Source organism: Vulpes lagopus, chromosome 2 (genome assembly GCF_018345385.1).
Source record: "Vulpes lagopus strain Blue_001 chromosome 2, ASM1834538v1, whole genome shotgun sequence".
Lineage (NCBI taxonomy): Eukaryota > Metazoa > Chordata > Mammalia > Carnivora > Canidae > Vulpes > Vulpes lagopus.
Window position 1 is genome coordinate 17,089,050 of NC_054825.1, and position 19,961 is coordinate 17,109,010.

The following is a 19,961-nucleotide window of genomic DNA, read 5'->3' on the forward strand; positions in this document are numbered from 1 at the left end:
GAGAGAAAGATACAAATAAGAAAAAAATAAAAATAAAAAAGGGAATAAATCAATGACCTGGTTACTAATGACAAATAGCGACTTTCGATTTTTAACTTTCTTTAATTAAAAAAAAAAAAAGGTAAAAATCACATTCTTATTCAACTGGTGAAATTAGCTGTTGCAAATAAAGCTGCAGTATCCCTTCTTTAAGGACTGTCTCTCCGATTCGTTTTGAGCGGATAAAGGGAAGTCAGATACTGAAAAAACGAAATTTTAAATAGTATTTTTCCTTTTGGTTCTGCTTTCCTTTTTTTTTTTTTTCCTAGCTCTCTCTCAATTTGTTTTTCTTAAAGAAGAAAATAAAGCAAAGGAGGGAATTAAGTTTGTAACATGCTTTTTTCTTCTCAGAGTACAACAGTTTAAAAAAGAAAAAAAAACTACAAATAAAAACAGAACAAAATGAAACAAAACAGAAAGAAATAAAGAAAGAAAAGGGGTTGTGGTACTGGGATATTGCAGCTTTTGAAATGTTTTTCTTTTCTTTTCTTTTTTTTTTAACCGATTTTCATGACTACTAACAGAAGAATAGATGAAGGTGAACAGGCAGTATGAATGAGCTGGTCAGGGTTAGTCAGAAGCTCATAGCAGCTTTTAAGCAGGTACAGTCAGTAAAATGCTAGTGGGTTTGCAAATTAGGAGCAGGAAAGCAAAAGGAAGAAAAAAACTAAAATAAAAAAAGCGAAGGAGAAAAAAATCATACTGCGGATGCATGCTTGCGTGAGAAAACTTAGTGGGAGCAACGGAAAATGCCATTAGATTAAGGAGGTTTATTACTGAATTCCTTCCATTTTGGTTGGTTTTTGCTTGTTATTTATTTATTTATTTATTTATTTATTATCATTATTTTTTTTTTACCAGTCTCTTTTAAAGAAATACTGCATATTCAATTTGCACAGTTAGTTCAACACTAAGTCACTGTCATCACTGCTTAAACAACTGTTATGGGAAAAATAAATAAATAAACAAAGCGAAAGTTAAATTAAATTAAGAAAAAAAAAAAAAAAACAATAAAAGCAACTGAAAAAAAAAGTCTACCGAAACATACGAAACCGTGTAGATGGTCATTTTAAAGGATGTTCAAATGTCATACGTGTTTAATGTTAATAAAACTATAATGGCAAGAAAAATTAAAAAAACATTTTATCGACTATTTTAATGACTCAAAATGACATTAGCACCTGTAATCGGAGGAAGTGAAAGGCAAGGATTTAGGAAACATTCGCTGTGTTCTGAAAAAAAAGAACAAATTATACAAAGCCTTCAAAATTTTTGTTGTCGTTTGTAAAAGCCTGGCCTTCTCCAAGGGGACCTTCTGATATTGCCTATGCAGTATTTCTAATTTCTCCTAGAGAATGACAAACCTCCTTAATTTAAATTGGGTGCAATTTACCACTGTAAAGGCATGCATCAGAACATTCAGGAACAGCCCAGTTAATATCAAACACTCACACACCCCCCTCCTCCACCCCGGCCCCTTCCTCATCCCTACAGACACAGACAAAATCAGCAGACTGCATAAACCCCGCATAGGCATGCCTACCACCCTCCCGTTACAGGCTCTGCGGTTATTTAAAAACACATTCCACTAGAATTACAATGTGCTTTTCATGCAACAATGAATGTTACTAGCTTTAAAAGGGCAGTCATGAAGCAATTAATTAAAATGCATACACAAAAAGGCTGGCTAAGATGGGTTCCCCCACAATATCCTGGCCTTGAAATTTCTCCTGCCTCCCCCCAGACAGAAACCTAAGGTGAATGAGTGGTCCTCACAGCACCGCTCCTTCCTCCTTCCTCCTCAGCCTGGCTTACCATTGGTCTCTCCAGGCTGCTTGTCCCTTTTCCTCTTCTTCTTCTTGCCCTGCAGGGACAGAGGAAACACAAGGGATTATTTCAGCAAATAGAAGGGGGGTGGGGAAGAGGGGGGAAGTCTGGGCTCACCTGTAAAGGCAGGTAGGAGGCCAAGGTTTCAGTCCACACCCACGGTCTCTGACTCCCACCCCAACCCCACCCCCTTAGATCCAAATGCCCTCAGTTGTGATCCAGCCAGAGGGACACACCCAGCAAGGAGAAGAGAAGGGGTCAGCAGGGGATGAAGGAAAGACCTCCAGACACCTCTGTCCATCCTCAAACCTGACCCAGAGCATCTGATCCCACAAGTGGGAGAAGAGAACTGATGAAGGAAGATTTAGGGAGGTGTAGAGAGACAGGGTTGGGAGTGGCCCAAGGGCCCACAGCCAAGTAAGTGACTGTAGAAGTGGCCCTGTGGACTAAGAAAGGCCCCCGCTCCCCTTGCTTCAGGCAAATCCCTTCCTTACAGAGGCCAAAAGGCCTCTGTTTCCCTCAATCAAAAAACAAAAGCTTTAGCTGGGGCTTTCCTAGTAACAACAGCTAACATTTATTTAGCACATACTATGTGCCAGGCATGATTCTAAGTGCCCTATGCACATTGAGTCATTTTTCCCCTCACACAATCATGTACAACAGGTACTACTGCTGTTCCAATTCTAGAGATAAGGAAATTCAAGCACAAAGGGGGTATGTGAATTTTCAGAGATCACACAGCTAGTGAATACTGGGGCCGGGATGGGAACACAAGAGCTCTCAGTTCCACAGCCCTTACCTGCTAGGCTGTGCTGCCTACAGGTAATCCCTACATTTAATCCCTTGCCCTCTGAGGAAGGTTTTTAATTGATTAGAGGGGATGAATTGCATGGGGTCATTCACATTCTCCAACCCGGACCCTTTACCATCTGCTCATAGCTGGGATGTGGCATGGGAACAGGGAAGAGCTGTGTAAGGATGACTGCATCCCTGCAGATCTGAAACTAGTTCTCTCTTGCCTCGTTACTGCCCATCGTATCCGTTGGGAGTCGGATGCTGGGTATATATGAAATGTCACAAACAAGAGGACTGGCCTACACGTCCGTCTGTTTCAGAACATCTAAATACTGTCTCTGCCTAAAAGTTCTCTTGGTATGTTGACGTCAGGTCCGGAAGAGAAAACAAGTGATGGGTAGTAAACTTGGCAACTCGTAAGGCCCTGTATGGAGAACCTCAAGATGGAGATGTCATGATTTTAGCTCCACCCAAGGGCTGAGAGCCAAATGTCTCAGAGAAAGCCCATCTTTTCTCTCAGATCTTGGGGCCCATAGCATTTGGGAAGCTTGTCTTGGCCTTGAGTTTGAAACACTGATACATTTACCTTCTTTGATAAACAACGTAAAGATTTTTCTTTATTTGAGAGAGAGCAAGTCAGAGAGTGTGCGTGCGCAACCACAACCCCAAAAGCAATCTCGCATGTTGGAGGGGCAGGGGCCGAAGGAGAAAGAATCTTAAGCGGACTCCCCACTGAGCACAGAGCTCCATGTGGGGCTCCATCTCACAATCCTGAGATCATGACCTGAACCTAAACCAAGAGTCAGATGCTTAACCAACTGAGCCACCCAGGCAGGTGCCCACTGATAGACAATTCAAAAATAAAAAAGTAAAAGGAGTTCATGGGGCCTTCTCATGAGCCTCAGCAGCTCGTCTTCATGTTTGTGGCTCTCCCTGGGGAGCTGCCAAGTGCTGCCTGGCCATCTTGGAAAAGGCAGGAGGGGCTCATTTCCATTCATTTAGGAGCCTGAGTGAACATTCAGCTAGGCACAGGAAACCACTGTGACTCCGGGCAGTGTTAGCATCCACATGCCCAATGGATTCTCAGTCACCTCTGGTTTAATACGGGGCTCACCCATTTCTAGTTTCCCACAATACATCCTGAAAGGCAGCTGAAAGTTCTAGTCCCCATGGGAAGCTGTCAGTTTAGGATATATGATTGAAATGTTCGTGATGAGGAAAGAGTCACTTAAACTAAAGGCTTTTAGAGGACGGGGCTGTGTTTTAATCAGAAAAGGACAAGCAGTAGCTTAATAAATACTATTTAGTGAAGAGGGACACATATCTCAAGGGAGGCAGCCACCTCATTATCTTCTTAGATATAACAAAAGAAGAAGCCTAACTATGGAGGTCTTCGGCCGGCGGGGGTGGGGGTGGGGGGAATGAAAGATGAGCAAATGGCTTAGCATTCGTGTCCTTTACCTAATCTGGAAGAGCCAGAAAGGCAATAATGTTCTAATATAATGCCACGGGTTGGACAGCACTATGGGACCAAACTCTTTCCTTTTATGCTCCAGAATGTGCCAAGTCCGACAACCCAGATGTGACGGTTTTATTCAATCTTATTTTGCTAAGGCTTCCATTACTGGAAAAGCAAGACCATGAAAGAGGCATGAAATTAGCTCAGAAAACTTCTTCCAGAAGAATCTTTACAACTACCAAAGCAACGTATAGAAACTCCTATGTCAAGCCCCAAACCTGACAAGTTCTACCACAATCAAACCCCTAAGACCTTTAACTCTGACCCTTGCTCCACAGACCGTTTCCTGGGGCACAGAAGCGAGGGAGGGGGGGAGTGTGTGTGTGTTCACACTCATGTGTAAGCAGCCTTTGTGATAGGCCTCTGACAGTACCCCATATAAGAGAGAAAGCTCCTTCATCGCTAGCCCTAGATGGACCTCTAAACCTTCTCTCTTCAGAGATTCCCCTATTATATCGAGCTCCTTCTGAATGTGAAGCTGAGCTGCAGTCATTATTAAGTGCCTCATGGACCTTCTAAAACCTAGAAAGCACTTCACGAACACCCCAGGGCAATACCTGTCTGACTCCCAGGCAAGTCAATGGCAGCATTCTTTTGAAGCTATCACTACCACAATGTTGGCCTTGTATCTTTGTGGAGATCTCCCCCTGCACAACTCCAGAGGGCAGCATGCACACAGACCGTAATGTAAATGGCACTCCCTAGAGTTGTGCAGTGCGCATCCTGCAAAGCTGTACATGAAGGCCCTACCATGACCCCAAATGTCTGCTGGGGATATGATGTCTATGAAGGAGCAGAATTCCTCTCTGTAGTACCATTCTAGATCACTCAAAGAATTAGGTCTGTAGCAGGTAAAAGGTGAAGGTAACCTCTAAGAGCTGCTGACCCGAAACCAGGAGAACAGTGTCCTGAAATGAGATGGCTGTTCATGTGGAGGCTGCAGAGCCTGCCTGCTGCTGGAAATCTCCACCTCGAGGTCAGGTGGGGGTGAGCAGCAAGCCTGTGGGAGAGCATTAATTTTCTCATCCTCTTCCTTTCGGCTCCAGAAGAAAGGCTTCCCCACGGCACACATGCTGAGGACAAATGGAAAGGTCTCAAGCAGCTAAGACCTGGTGCGTGACCATCCGTGAGTGACAAGGGCCCTGACCAGAGCAAACATTCCAGTGAGAGGTACTGGTACTAATTCCTGTTTCAACTCCCAGGAGGAACAGAGTCTTGTGCTGCCAGCCAAGGGCACTGGGACCTAGAGGGAGGCAAGTGGGAGTGGGGGAGGAGGGGTCGGGTGATGATGAGGATGTGGAAGTTAAGCCCCACAGTCTGTGTTCTCTGCACCCCCTAATCTGCAAAGCGAATAGCAGACTAGCAGGCACGTGTTGAAAGGTACGAGAAATGGCTAGAGTTGGGGCACCTGGGTGGCTGAGTTGATAAAAGTGTCTGCTTTTGGCTCAGTCCTGGGATTGAGCCCCACATCGGGTTCCCTACTCCGCGAGGAATCTACCTCTCCCTCTACTTCTCCCTCCGGCTCTGCGCGTGTTCTCTCTCACTCTCTCTCAAATAATTAAAATCTTTTAAAAAATTTAAAAAAAAAAAAAGAGAGAGAGAGAGAGAGAGAGACAGAGAGAAACAGCTAGAGCAAGTGGGAAGCAGCATCCGCTCAGGACCCATATGTCTGTGGCCTCCGATGACACATTAAGTTTTGAGAGTAAATGCGTCTGATTTAACTGAGTCCCCACAGTACCGTTGTGTGCATGCTCACAACCAGCCCTGACTGAACCGATCTCAACCCACGTACAGAGAGCGTCTTCATTACGGACGTTGTCCGCAGGAGAGCTAGGTCAGGAGCATGGACAGGTGAGAGAACCCTCCATGGCTCCACACCATTGACAAGAAACAGGGAGGAAAAGCCCACTGCTGGCATCAAGGCAGATTTTGTCTCTAAAGACACCCTAAAGAGTTAAGGGTTAAAATTCACTTTATAAAACCCAATGCCATGGAATAAGAGTTATCAGGTGAAATAAGGAACATCTCGTCTACTGCGTAGAGGAGGGCCAGCCCAGAATGTTGCTGGGCAAAACACGGGACAAGAAATAGAAGGGGGGTGGTGGTGACAGAGGTCTCTCCTTGCCCCGGAGAGCAAGGTTAGGAGAGGACAGGAATCATGGGCATCACAACCACTGTGATTAGTGAAAACCACTACCCCACAGTGTTTTCTAAAATCCAAGAGAGGAAATTAGGCAAATCCTGTAGTCAACACAAAGCCCAGGAAGACACACCACACAGCACAGACCCTCTCCCAACCCTTCCTGGGCCCTGAGGGGTTTCCTCCAGTCCACCAGCAAAGACTACCACTGGCTGCTTTCAGGGGTCCCCCCACCATGTCCCTCTTAGGATGAACTAGCTTTTCAGCTTCTACTGCACCACAGTATAGGGCAAGTGTTTCATTTCTCCCTCTTAAGGGCCAAGGCCCTGCTAGAAGGCTTGTGAGGAATCAAACCCTCTCTTCCTACCCATCTCCACTGGTCCTCCCCTGGTAGGCCCCAGGGACCCCTGCTAAGAAGCACATAACCCCCCCAGAGCATATCCTGGAGTCATGTCTTTACAAAGACCTGGGCACGAAAGGTGTGGACGGTCCCAAGTCAATGCCACTGGGGGCCACTGGGGTCCCGGCTGGAATAATTAAACACTGGCCGCCACCCTCCTTGAAGAATTTTGGCATGCTGATGGAGCCATACTGGAAACCAGGACAAGACCCCCACCCCCACCCACCCCCGCCCCAAGTCTGATGCTGGGGCAAGATGCTCCTGGTCCCAGGACTGGGTACACTGCATGGTTCTGAGGCCTGATTCAAGCTGGCAGGTAGTACTCCCGCTGGGCAGATGAACCCCCCCCCATACACACACACCTCTACAGACTCTAGTTCAGCGAAAGGACCACCTACATAGTTATCCCGCGCAGACCAGCCGGGGTACAGCTGCATGTGAAGCTGTCGCTCCTTCCGGGCCAGCTCGTAGTATTTCGCTTGCTCTTCTCTGGACAGTGCGTGCCACTGGAGGGGACAGAGAGGTGGGGAGGCATGCAGAACATCACCAACTACACTGTGGCCGGGGACAAGGAACGGGTCTGCTCTGCAGGGTCCTGGCACAAACAGGGGTGCTCAGACAAAACCCGATCTGTCAATCCTCTCATTCTCTTATCTGCACTCTCTCTAGGGAAGAGGATGGCAGGGGGTGTCGAGAATGTTGTTCGAATGGGGACTTCTAGTCATGCCTCCATGAAGGCCACTGAGGAAGTCAGGATGTGACTGAAGGGACAGGGCCGGTGCCAGGCCGCCCACTCTGCCCCAGTCCATTCTTCCCCGCAGTGAGGGAGCTACGTACCCTTCGCCCCAGGATCTGGTTGATGGCCGCACTTTCTTTCAACGTGCACTCGGCCACGACCTTGGCCCTCATTTCCTTCATATACAACATGAATGCATTAAGAGGTTTCTTTATGTGGGGCTTCTTCTTTTCTTCTTCCTTTTTGGAGTCCTGATGCTTTCTGGATATAGACAGGACAGACAGACACAACCCCATCAACAACTGAGAGGTCCTACCTCCTCCACAGCAGAGAGCCCATCTCCCTGTCCGCTCAACACCCAAACCTAGCAGTTCTGAACGAGAAGTACGCTTGCACTTTTGGTCTTCTCCACCATGAAAAATGGAACAAAAACATCCTAGCGAGGGTATGAGGGAAGAGAGATTTCATCATCACTTCCTGAATGTCCCGGACACACTTTCCCAAGCTGGAGGGAAAAAGCACAGTGTGGCCAAATCCCCCTTGGCCGGTGCCTCTCGTGCTCTCAGGACAGACCTCCAGATGTTTAGTTGTGGGTGAGGCATGGGGACACGGTTGCAAATTCCAGTCTGTCTGTCCAAGGACACGGGTACACCTATGGTGGGTACCAACCACCAACTCCACACTTTGTCAGAACCCAAAGCGCACCCGAGCTGGGTGTCTGCCATAGTCACATGCTCGGTAGCCAACCACGGGCTGGACTGACAACAGGCCAGACAAGATAGGGAAGGAGAAAGCCACAGAAATAGCGAAACTCACGAGCTGTGGAGTGAGCCGACGTCACTCTGGGAGGATTCCTGTTTGACTGTTGGCGTGACTATGGCCGGGTGGGGGATGCCGGTCGTATGTAGAGTGTGATGTGGTGGGACCATATGGGGAGGGAACCTGGAAGACAGGAAGCTGTGTAAATCGTCAGAATCAAAATGAATGAATGGGGAGGGATGTGTACACACAATTTAAAAAAAAAAAAAAAAACCCAGCACGTAACACTCACATGAAAGCAACCCATGGCATATGAAACCTGTCAGCATTAATTAGCGATAAATTAAACATAATGATTCTCATAATGTCATTAAAGCCAATCTTCCCCTTCATTATTGCTACTGACAAGAGACATTATGATTTTTAACATCTTTAGCAAAAGACAAATACAACGGATGTACTTGGGCGGTAAAGTAGGCTCGGACTACCTGCTGGAAATCACACGTCCACTTGTTTTTTGAGGCATTATTAGCGGCATCTAAGAAGACAATTTCCTAAGTCCTAATCAGCTCTAGAATGAAAGGTGAAATCTATTGTTGCATATTGACAGCTAAATAAAATATTAACGTGGCTGAAGTACACATTTTTGACAATGCCGCACATGCCTCATTAGGCCACATTCTGTTGATGGAGTACAATAAAATTTTTATTTTTCCTTTGCTGATGTGCCCCATCCTTTTGACAGGAATGAGAGAAAGTGAGGCAGAAAGATGAGGAAAATCCAAATACTTCCTGTCTGGTTCTCATCATAAATCGCAGGTATTTTAAATAAGCTTGCATTCTCTTACAGAAAGATGAAATTTTATACACACACACACAAATGAAACTCTGAATTTGGATGTGTATATTCTTTCCCACTCTGTAATTCAAGGATTCCTAAATTACTTTTACTTAAATAGGCTGCCTATGCTTCCAAAGGCCTTCTAAAACAATTATCAAAGTGATAAATCTATGAGGAAAGGTTGTTTTTTCCTCTAATACTGTCCATTTTTAAGAAAGTTCTTTGAAACCCCCCCCCCCCACCTGGCTTAGGCCCTGAATTAGCATTTCCCTACCATGCAAACTCACCAGAACATAAAGAGCTAATTTTAAAATGTTCGTCTTGGCCCATCTGTGAACTGACAACTGGATCAAACAGCTTTTACGTTTTCTGATATGCTTGGAGTCACTATGATTTGTATTGGGTTAGAAGAACCACCCCTTCAAAGAAGGTATATTACCATAGAGAATAGGAGGGTGAGATGGATGCAAAAAAGGACCCTGAAAGAAAACAAAATGGCAGTGTCCAGGCTCCAACTCGCCCAGGTTGGGCAAGTGAGCAGGTGGGGTGCTGTTCATGGGAAGGAGAACTCAGATGAAGCAGTTGATGATTTCTTAATTAATTCAAACCAGAATGGTCTCACATAAGCATCCAGAGAACGAAGACCTGCTCTCCAGGCGGCCAGTTCTGGTGGGCACTAGGAGTGCCCTGAGATAGTGATTTCAAGTGGATCCTGCATGTATAAGGTTCTTTTCATATGTGGACTGGATATGAAAAGTTTCCATTTCACCCAAATAATGAAGCAAATGTTAATCTGAACAATGGTAAAACAAAACAAAAAAACCCACTAACAATCTGCATAGATCAATGGAGAAAATATCAATGAATAATGCAGATTTCTGGAAGGGCCCAGACTCATAGTGGACATTTGATGCAGAAATTCCATCCTGATGTGGCCCTCTCCTGCCACTACCTTTTACAAATTTAAGCCCGTATCAAAGGTATCAAAGTTTGGTAACAATGACATGATTTTTTTTTAAGAAGAAACATGTAAATCCTTTAGGGTAGAAGGAAGGAGGGAAGGAAGGAAGGGAGGGAGGGAGGGAAGAGCCTAAGAGGAAGAAAAAGAAAACAAACAATCCCCATTCCCCTTCCCAGAGAAAATGAAAAGCAAACCCTGGGGAGGCACTTGGGCTCCCATGTTACACCCTGTTCCTTCCCACTGCACAAGGGCCTCTGAGGAAACATAACTTAAGAACATGTGTTCTTGGAAGCCCTTGGGTGAAGCGGTGGGTGGAGTGGCAGCTTTTACTGTGAATTTTAAAGGCTTGACATTCCTCAAATACATATGTTCTCTTCTTGCTGAATGAGAATATGTGTACAGACATGAGAGAGACAGAGAGAGACAGACAGAGAGAGAGAAGGGGGAGAGGGGGAGAGACAAAAACACTGTTTGTGGGGAGGTGTGCACATGCGCCGACAGGCAGCTACCACAGTTTGAGTCCATTTTGGGGTGTGGGGGGCAAAATGTCCAGCGCAGGCCGTGAGGAACCAACGCTTCCAAGTTCACATGCCTAGACACATATTCATGTATCTGAAAAACGTACAGCAGAGAAAGAAATGGGGTGTTGGGGGAAGGGGTGGCTACATGCATACCTTTGCTTAAGAAATTCCTTTCTGCAGACAACTATTTCATGAAATGCAATAAACACCCTAAAAATTCTAAGCAGCTCATTATATACCCCCGTCTGCTTTTATGGCTCCGAGCCAGAATATAATGATGAACCTTAACTTGTTAAGGACAACTAATTTTTGTTTCTGGCTGTCTCAGGGGCTCCTCTCTTGCTCACTCTCACTTTACTTCACTGTTGACGCGTTTCTGTTAACTGGATGTCATCTGCCGGCCTTGATTTTATGCACAAGCAGTGGGATGCATTTTCCTGTGCAACAATCCTGCTTTGAGTTGCATTAGGTTTGTCATTATTCTCTCATTTTCCCCCTTGCACTTGTAACATTTCATCTCTTCCTGCCTTATTTTTTGTGAGCCACGGTGCACCCACATTATGGTTTATACATGATCTCTCTCCCTTTGAAGCCGGCAGATTTCAGAGCCCGCTCTCGTCAGGAGAAGAGCCTTGCACCAATTTAGCAGGCTGAGGGCCCGGAGCTCCAACATCTCAATCTAAAGGGGGTCACAGGGTGGCACAAGTGAGTGTCAGCAAGAGCTGTTTAATTGCCAATCTAGGCTTCTCCATGGTGTTTAAAGTATAATGACCCATCACTTAATTCTGAGAAGTCCTGGCCCCGCTGCTGAATAGAATGAATATCAAAGGGTGTTCTGGAACAGGGCAAGCTGCCTACATTTCCTATAACTGCCATAAGTATAATAGACCTATACTTCTGTCGCCCCATTACCACAATAATGTATTTAATTTGCTGTATACGCTTTTTAACTAGCTACCTTTCATAAGGCCTACCTGGGGAATCGGCGGCCTTCCCCCCTGTACCTCGAGCCCCTAACCTTTCCTCCCACTGTTTCCTTCCTCTCCTCCACCCCCTTGCCCACCTCTAAATCATCGACTAACCTCCTAATGATAATTCAATCGATAAGCTTAACCCCAATCCCTATCCTACGATTACTTCACTGCTTTTAACCTCCAGAACGCACCGAATAAACAAACATGCAAAACAATCAGGTGCATGATATAAACGCTGGCTTGCAGGGAAGATGAGCTGTGGATTACGGGCTGCTCTGAAGCAGCTCTCCTCCTGGGAGACTCCCAATTCGTTCTCATGCTTTGCAAGGTTGTGATGACATTATTTAATGAACATAACCTTCCTCCTCTCGCTGGAGAACAGAATGCTCAAGCATTTTCCCACCTAACCAATATCGGTGTGGATTTTGAAACTGGGATCATTTGTCACACTCGGAGATGGGATCTTTAAAATTAGGTGATCTCCGTGGCGTGATTACAAATGGTAGGTAGACTATAGCTTGTTTTTCTAACTGGAAGTGATTCTTACTCTTTCCCCCACCAAAATTACTGTTTTGTAAGCAGGAAAAGGGACTGTCTTATCCTGTCTCTCCAACCCTCCCTCTGGCCTTGGGTTCCCATACGGACTACAGAGATTAGGAAAAGATGCTAGGGACAGCATCCCTGCCATGTAATGCATGCTGATTTAATTATGGGACATCATCAAAATGGATTACTTGTTGTAGCCCATCAGGAAAGTCTAAACCTCCACCGATTTAATTAACTTGACTGAAAATCAGATGAACAGAAAATAAAACTATCATTAGGAGCGATTAGTGACTACTTAAACCCACTGCTGCCAACCGGTTTGTAAATAAACTAGCACTCACTGAAAAATTAGCCAGAATTAATTAGAGAGAGGAAAAGGAGAACGGAGGATTACAAAGATCCAGGTACACGTATGTGGGTATGTGTGTATGCCACATGTATTTACGTGCTTAAAGATATATGAATGCATGTGCGTGCCCACGCACACACACACACAACTTTTTTTAAATGAAGAAGTTACCATTTTTATCCAAATAAACACAGTAAAATATTTCATACAAGGTATGAGAAGTCAGGGTGGAGTTTGTTACCCAAAATATTTAAATTAGAAGTTGAAGATGCTCCCCTATGAAGGAAAGTAAAATGATTATGTTCTTTGTCAGGGTGTAGGAATTCTTTGCTGGTTATTTGATGGGTTCCTTTCAAATTCTTGTTCTGCACACGTGATTTTTTTTTTTTTTTTAACTTTCCAAGATTTAGAGCTCACAGGCCAGTGTGATACCCACCAGCCGCATATAGCTTTTGAGTATGTGAAATGTGGCCGGTCCAAATTGAGATGTGCTGTTAAGTATACTCAACATTTTATAAAATGCATACCAGATTTCAAAAACGAAGTACAAAACGGAGTGTAAAATCTCATTAAAAGTTGCTTTACAGTGCTAACATGTCAAAATGATAATATTTGGAAAATATTAGGTTGAATAAAATAGATCATTAAAAAGAATTTCACCTGGGCTCCCCCCCTGCCTCCTTTAACCTTTGGCTACTTAAAAACTTCAAATTCCATATGGGGCTCCCTTTATAATTCTCTGGGGGGCAGTGCTACTTTAGAGAGGGGTGTGTTTGGGCACGGGGTGTCCCTCCTTGTTGACAGAGAAGATGCTGAATTTTTAAAAGACCACACCCTTTCTCAAACTCTCTTTTACATAATCATAAAATTGTCTCCACCCTTTCCTTTCTTACCCAGTACAGGACGAGACAGAAACAACATTTTAAAAAGTTCCGTGTGTCCTAACTATACTTCTTCCTGCCTTCTTCAGTTCTTTAAAAAAAAAAAAAAAAAAAGCCACTTGCTACGTTGATTCTAAAATTCAATCTCGAAATTTTGACATCACCTACCTTAGAAGTTCAGATTAACTTTTCAGTATTTTCTAGGATTAAAGCCTAATGCCCTATCGGTCCTAGACCGTTAGAACTCCATGAAGGAGCAGCCTCTGGATGGCCTGGGAGCTACCTAGAAAACTTTCCACCCATGGTTGACTTGGATGGAGGCCCTGGTTCTTGGAACTCACCTGGACATGGAAGCGTTGACGGTCAGAGCTGTGGGGTAAGGGTGACGGAATCCTCCTGTCGTGATTGGGTACACTGGCTGACCTTGCCTATGAAGAGGGGAGTACAGAGTAAGAGAGTGCAAACAAGGGTGGGGGGTGGGGAAAAGAAAAAGAATAAAAAGGGAAAGTTCTCTCTGCACAGTAAGCTTTATTCTCATTTGATCAGAACAAAAATCTTGGGGATTGTACAGGAAGGATCAAAGGGAAGAAACACAGAACAATTTGAATGCCATAAATCTGATAGGAATGGCTAATTAAATTTTATAACCTCTGCTTATGTCAATAGAGACCCTCTCCCCAAGCTGAAACTAGGTGTTTTGTTGTAATAATTAAAGGCGAAGTCTCGCTTGCTTTAATGGAGCCATCACACTAATTGAGGGCTACACATCCAAAGGAAAACAATAATGAATGTAAATTTATACCAAAATAAAGTACAGTGAATCAAAGGACTTCAGTTACGCTTTGGGCCTCTTTCGGTATTTAGATCTCGGTGAGAAAACATTAAATTAACAGAGCTTAATTTGTAGCCTTTTGTCAAATTAACAAGTGTTGACAAGAGTTACCGGGGGGAGAGTCCCCAAGAAGAATTGTGGGTAACCAATAGACAATCACACCTCATTACAATAATTAAAAAATACAGCAACATGCAAAATAGCATCCTCATGAAAGACACACAACTTTTTCTGACAGAGGGTTGTCTGAGTTGGCTATTCCTTTTTATCTAGCTTTCAAATATCTACCCATCAGCTGTACGGGGCAAGGGATAACAGAGAACCATTCGAGGAATGGCCCCATTTTCTGAGGAAGAAATGGGACACAAGCTCATGTCCATGTCTACCCTCCAAAACAAAATGAAAGGAGCAAAAAATAAACAGAAAGTACACCCATGGTTGGTATTTTGTATAGCTACTTCATAATAATACAGGCTGTTTTTCACAAAACAGGGTAGAGTCTGTTCAACTAGAGAAATACTAGGTGAACTACTTCAAAACCATATCTTCTGTAAGGTTATCAAAGGGTGTGTCTTCCCCAAGACCCCAAATTCTGACTTTTACCAGGATGTATTCCTGTTAAGACAACAAATTGTCCTTGCTTTTTGGAGTAGAGATCACTGATAAACATGGAGAAACACATACACAAAAATGCAATCACAAAACAGCTATTAATATGCATACACACATGCATACTCATGCACCATATGCTTATGCATTAAAGGCCTTTCTATTCTGGCTTTGAAACACACCATTTTTAAAGTTGTCTAAGGAAGGTTAATGGCTAGTACTATAAAAGCAAGGCTGGGTGACAGGAAGACAAATCGTAAAAGGCAGTTTGGTGCCCTGCACACTGCCAGGAGCCTTGGCTGGCACTCAGGAAGGACCCACATGCTGGAGTAGGGATTCCAGATCCCCGACCCCGCCCCCCTTAATTAGGTGAACCAAGAATCTCAGAGAGACTGGTTGCACTCTGTCTGTTGAGACAACAGACAGAGTGCACTTTCCACTTCTGTTGCCAACCTTGGGAGTCACAGTCCACATGACAGGGTTAGGGGATTCTGAGAGAATAACCCCCCCACTCTCACCCCTGGATTTCAAAATGACATTATGCCTGTTCTCCCGCCCAGGCTGCTTCAAACCAACAGGACCCCAGGCTGGGCTGCCACCAGCAGAAGAGCCATGATCAGCTTCCTTTGATAGAAGCCCTCAGAGCCTCTATAGTTTCCAAAGTATCTTAAGGACACTTTTGTTCAGAGAGAAGCCTAGAGTCTTTGGGGACTGTGAGTTCAGAATGCTAAGTATCAATAACCTTTTTCCTACATGGCCCATCCGAGGGCCTGCTTCCCACAGGGCACCTTCGTAAGCATCTTCCCTACATGCCCCTCCTCCCTGTAGCCCTTGCTCACCACCCATCTTCTGAAACACACACACACACACACACACACACACACACACACACAGGATAAATAATAAGCATGCCCATGTAAGAAACAAAAAGGGAATTAAAAAATGGAACTCCTTACTGTGGTACTAACCATCCTAGCGGATGGGGGATTTGTCCTACGGTGCCGGGCGATAGCGGGTAATACGGAGATATATCTGGAGGGTGCGGAGGCCGTGGGATTCCTGGGAGAAGAAGTGGCATTTTAGGTACAAAGGAGGAGAGAAGGAAAGAGAAACTGCCAGGGGATGGGAATCAGTAAAGGAGGACGGAGACTTCTCTTCTTTGACGCTAGCGCGAGATTCCTTCCGTGACCATGATCGTTGTGGGTAAGTTCTGTTCACTATCTGTCCCCACCCTACCTTGATAAATTGGTTTATCTCACTGGAGGTGGATGGGTACTTGGGGTAAACGCCGCTTTGGGTTACTTCTGCCTTACGGGATCGGAGTGATTATTGAAAATTAAAGAAAAATCTGAAGGCTTGGCACCAGTAGGTGATCAGGTCATATAAATCCTCTGCCCTCCTGACTTGGGCCTCCACTCCTTTTAATTCTAATGACTTGTCTGCATGAGACTTATTCCTCTAGGTTTCTAATACGCCTTTTAAGTTTCGGCTTTTCGAAGGGTTACTCTTGCCTGCTTTCAAAAAAAAAAAAAAAAAAAAAAAAAAGGTTAACTCCTCTAGAAATGGCCACCTCAGCTTAGAGGATGAGCTGTGGCAGAAATTCACCACAAGGCATGGACTCTTGCCCAGGGCAGATCCTGAACTGAGCAGACCAGCAGGCCAGAGGCCTGGCAGGCTCCACTCTAGAACCTAACCATCTGGAAGTGTCACCTGGAAGAATCAGCCCTACCTGCTTGCTGACCAGGTAGTCCTGCATCATGAGAGCTAGGAACGCACACATGACACACCTGAGCACACCCTGAAGGCCGGTGCCACTGCACACTTACTTATCCCACAGGAGCACATCCTGTAATCAATTTTGAGAAAAGCAAGAGCGCTGGGAGCAATTCTGACACCGAGGAACTGATCTAAAGAGCTGAAGGGGAAGAAAACGAACAATGCTACAGAATTAACGCAGTACTGGAGGTAATGAGCTGCACGTCCGTGGATGAAAACTATTCCATTTTTTTTTTTAATTCATTCAGGAAGCTTTTAATCTGTAAGTTAAGTCTCCCTGGGTGACATTTTCATGCAGACATTGCTTTCTCTCTATTACAAAAACCAAACAGATTAGCTGGTCTTGGACCCTACACCAAGCCATTTGCACACTTGAAAGAATGTTCGCAGAGGAAAAGTAAACAGTCTGCAGACGTTAATCATATGTTTTACGATAACCATTTAAAAGCTATTCCCTGTACTACCATTATTTAAATGAGACGTTGATGCTGCCATTCACTTGCAGAGCCTGGGGCCCGCTGGCGGCCTGCTCCAGCCATCCAAGCACCAGGCTGGGTCCCCCGGAGCACAAAGGGGGCTCAGAAGCTGGTGAAAACCAGCTAATGTGTGGCTTCATTCAGGGGCAGCAAAGTCTGCATGAACGGGCAATCTACCTCAGCTCAACACCAAACAATCCCCTCTGACGAAGTGACACGGAATAGCCATTTAGAATTCATCCTTCTAATTAACTAGCTGGTTAGAGAAACCCCAGCCAGTGTACTGCCCAGCCTGGCCTGGCCTTCACTGCTCTCCCATACTACCCCTCTAGGAGCGGTAGCCGGAGGCTTGCTTGAAAATCTTGTTACAGGGTGGGCTACAAGTAACCCTGCCGTCTCGGTGAGTACATGGGATGAAAAGGAGGGGGGAAAGTATAAAGGCTGAAGGATGACATGGCCCCATCTGCCTGAGACTCTATTGGTTGTTCCACCATGGACTTGGTTTTCACATCTGTATAATGGACTTGGTGATACCCAGGATACTGTAGGGGAACAAGAACCGAAATCAGCAAAGACAATGCAGGACCCAGTGCTGTGGCCTCTAGAGGCTGGACCAGTAAGTCATCATCAAGTGACTGGTTCCCTTGGTTGCTGAGGGAACCAGGGCTTTGGTTGGGGAGCCATGCTGGAAGGGCTCCCATATTCCCAACTTGCTGAGAGGGAGGCTACGAGACGCCTCCACAACTATAACTGCCTCCAAGCCTGTTTGTGGCTCTTGGAGTTACTTAAAAGCTACCCCTGAAAAACAGTGCAAGATTCACAGCCAGGCCCTCTCGGGTATTGGGAGATCTAGAACAATGGTTAGCACTACACATGGACTTCCCCTAAGGAGAGGAGAAGCTACTCCATCACCAGGCTCTGGCCTCCCCAAAGAGCTTTCTTCTCAGCACCCAGGAGAGGAACAGGAGCCCCCACTCTCTGCCCCCCCATCCCTCCCCAGCAGGTGAGACGGCCCCAGACCCAGCACACCCTCTTGGTACCATGTGCACGGCCTACCTGTTTTGGGGTCTACGTCAGCTGGTAAGTGTGGAGGTGGGTTTCCCGGGGTGAAGTGCTCATTGCTGTACGTGATGAGCGGCGTGAGAGGGTGAACATGGTGAGGGTGCTGCACGACGGGCACTTTGTTCGACTGTGGGCAGGAGAGACAGAGGAGGACACCGTCAAGCTGGCTCCTGGTAACTGATGAGACTTCTGAACACTACCCCCCCACCCCAGCGAGTGGGGGGCTGGCCCATGCCCTTCCGCCCTCCACCCTGCTCTCCCTCCCTCCCAGAGTTTGTAAAAGGTGCTGGATTCTACCCACAGCCCTGGCCCCAATCCATGGATTACAATAATCGATATTTATAAGGAACGCTCTCAGGGTAGACATGCTTCCCTGTTTCCCTCCCTATGGGGCCTGGCTTTGAAAACACCTCCTGCACCACCACCCCATCATGGACCCCGACTGTGTGCTTTTCCAATGGGCAGCCACATCGGAAGTGGGGACTTTAATCTACCAGGCCACTGGGTTTCTGCAAGGGGTGAAGGGGGGGTGTCTCTGACCCCAGGGCCCCAGCAGAGGGACCTTCTAGAGGCAAACAGGCTTCCCAGGGGGCAGGCTAGGAAAACCTTCCTTTACAAGAAACCCGGGAGGACCCAAATCCCAGCTACCCAGCCTCCCTATCCACCACCTCGGGCTCCTAATCACTCCCCACCCCTGGGAAGCAGCGGGCAGGCCACAATCCTTCCCAGACAGCATGGATGAAAAGCCCCACTCCTGGTCTGGTTGGGGGTGTGAACTTTACCAGAAAGCCTTAAACTGCCAGGCAAGCACCTGCATATTTTATGCAGATCACAGCAGCCCCGAATTCATTAGGAATTTCATTAGGAAGTCATGGGGGAACACTAATAAATTAACTGAATGATGATAAATCGGGCTAATAAAAGGTGTGCAATTTAGAAACGGGCAGTTCTAGCAAACAAAGTACAGGCATTTATATGTTCAGGAAGGGTAGATAGAGCAGGAAAAAAAGAAAAGCGTTTTAAAGATTTTTCTAGTTGCCATGACCAGACCTTCCCAAATTCTTCACCTCCTCCCTCCCACACCCCTCTCAGTCCACCCCACCCCCTCCACTATGCGGTGCTGTAACTTAGCCCAGCAAGATCACAAAGAAAAAATGGAAGCTGAAACAAGCGAACTACTGGGCCATTTACTGAGAGTAATCCAATTGCAAAAAAACCCTATTCCCCATAGAGGATTTTCACTAAAATCCTACAACAGGGACATTTAACCAGATTAGGTACCAGCGAAGATAAAGAGGCTAGTATTAGATGATGAATGGATTAGAGTCAAGTTTCATTTCAGAACGTGTCTTCATTTCCTTTTATTACTTTTAGGAAGGCACAACTTGCATTAACATCAAGGAAAAGGAATTGCATTACAAGGAAAGAAGTGAGGTTTCAATGCTGCCCACTAGTGCCTCTTGAGTTCAGGGACCACCGAGCAGTTAAGTTCGCTTTACGTTTTCCTTCTTGTCCTTTTTTTTTTTTTTTTTTTTAAATGAATAAGGAAGGGGTATAAACATAGAAAGAATATTTCTCACCCCAGTTAATTGTGGGGAAGGCATCTCTAAAAGGGGCTCCTAACTTTCACGAGCATGTTCGGAAAGGAAAATATGGCCTTCTTCCATGTGCTCCAGAAAACAAAACAAAACAAAACAAAACAAAACAAAACAAAAAAAAACTACAGAAAAAGAAGTCGACACTTGCAACAGCCTGATTTAATGATGCCCATAAACAACTGGACACTTTCAGAGGAGACTAGCTAGTTGCTCAAAGAGCCTTATGCTGTGAATTACCAGTTTGCAATCAAAGCACTGAAATGAAAAGCACCAAAGCTAAGGGAGCTTGGGTAACACTTCCCTAGCAGCCATGAAGGTCT

General features: G+C 45.5%; 1 protein-coding gene across 34 annotated transcripts in view; it reads right to left on the bottom strand.

The window, feature by feature from the left end:
* TCF7L2 (transcription factor 7 like 2) overlaps positions 1-19,961 on the bottom strand; it is a 198,607-nt gene that overhangs the window by 6,270 nt on the left and 172,376 nt on the right. For 13 of the 34 annotated variants that reach the window (XM_041745007.1, XM_041745001.1, XM_041745000.1 and 10 more), the window contains 8 exons: positions 18,038-18,170; positions 15,686-15,788; positions 13,630-13,716; positions 8,273-8,413; positions 7,558-7,717; positions 7,119-7,226; positions 1,855-1,903; positions 1,221-1,271 (listed from right to left, as the gene is read on the bottom strand). In XM_041745007.1, the coding sequence (XP_041600941.1) occupies positions 1,221-1,271; positions 1,855-1,903; positions 7,119-7,226; positions 7,558-7,717; positions 8,273-8,413; positions 13,630-13,716; positions 15,686-15,788; positions 18,038-18,170 (832 nt within the window). The remainder of the gene's footprint in view (positions 1-1,220; positions 1,272-1,854; positions 1,904-7,118; positions 7,227-7,557; positions 7,718-8,272; positions 8,414-13,629; positions 13,717-15,685; positions 15,789-18,037; positions 18,171-19,961) is intronic. The other 21 variants (XM_041745012.1, XM_041745013.1, XM_041745006.1 and 18 more) reach the window with 5 other exon arrangements.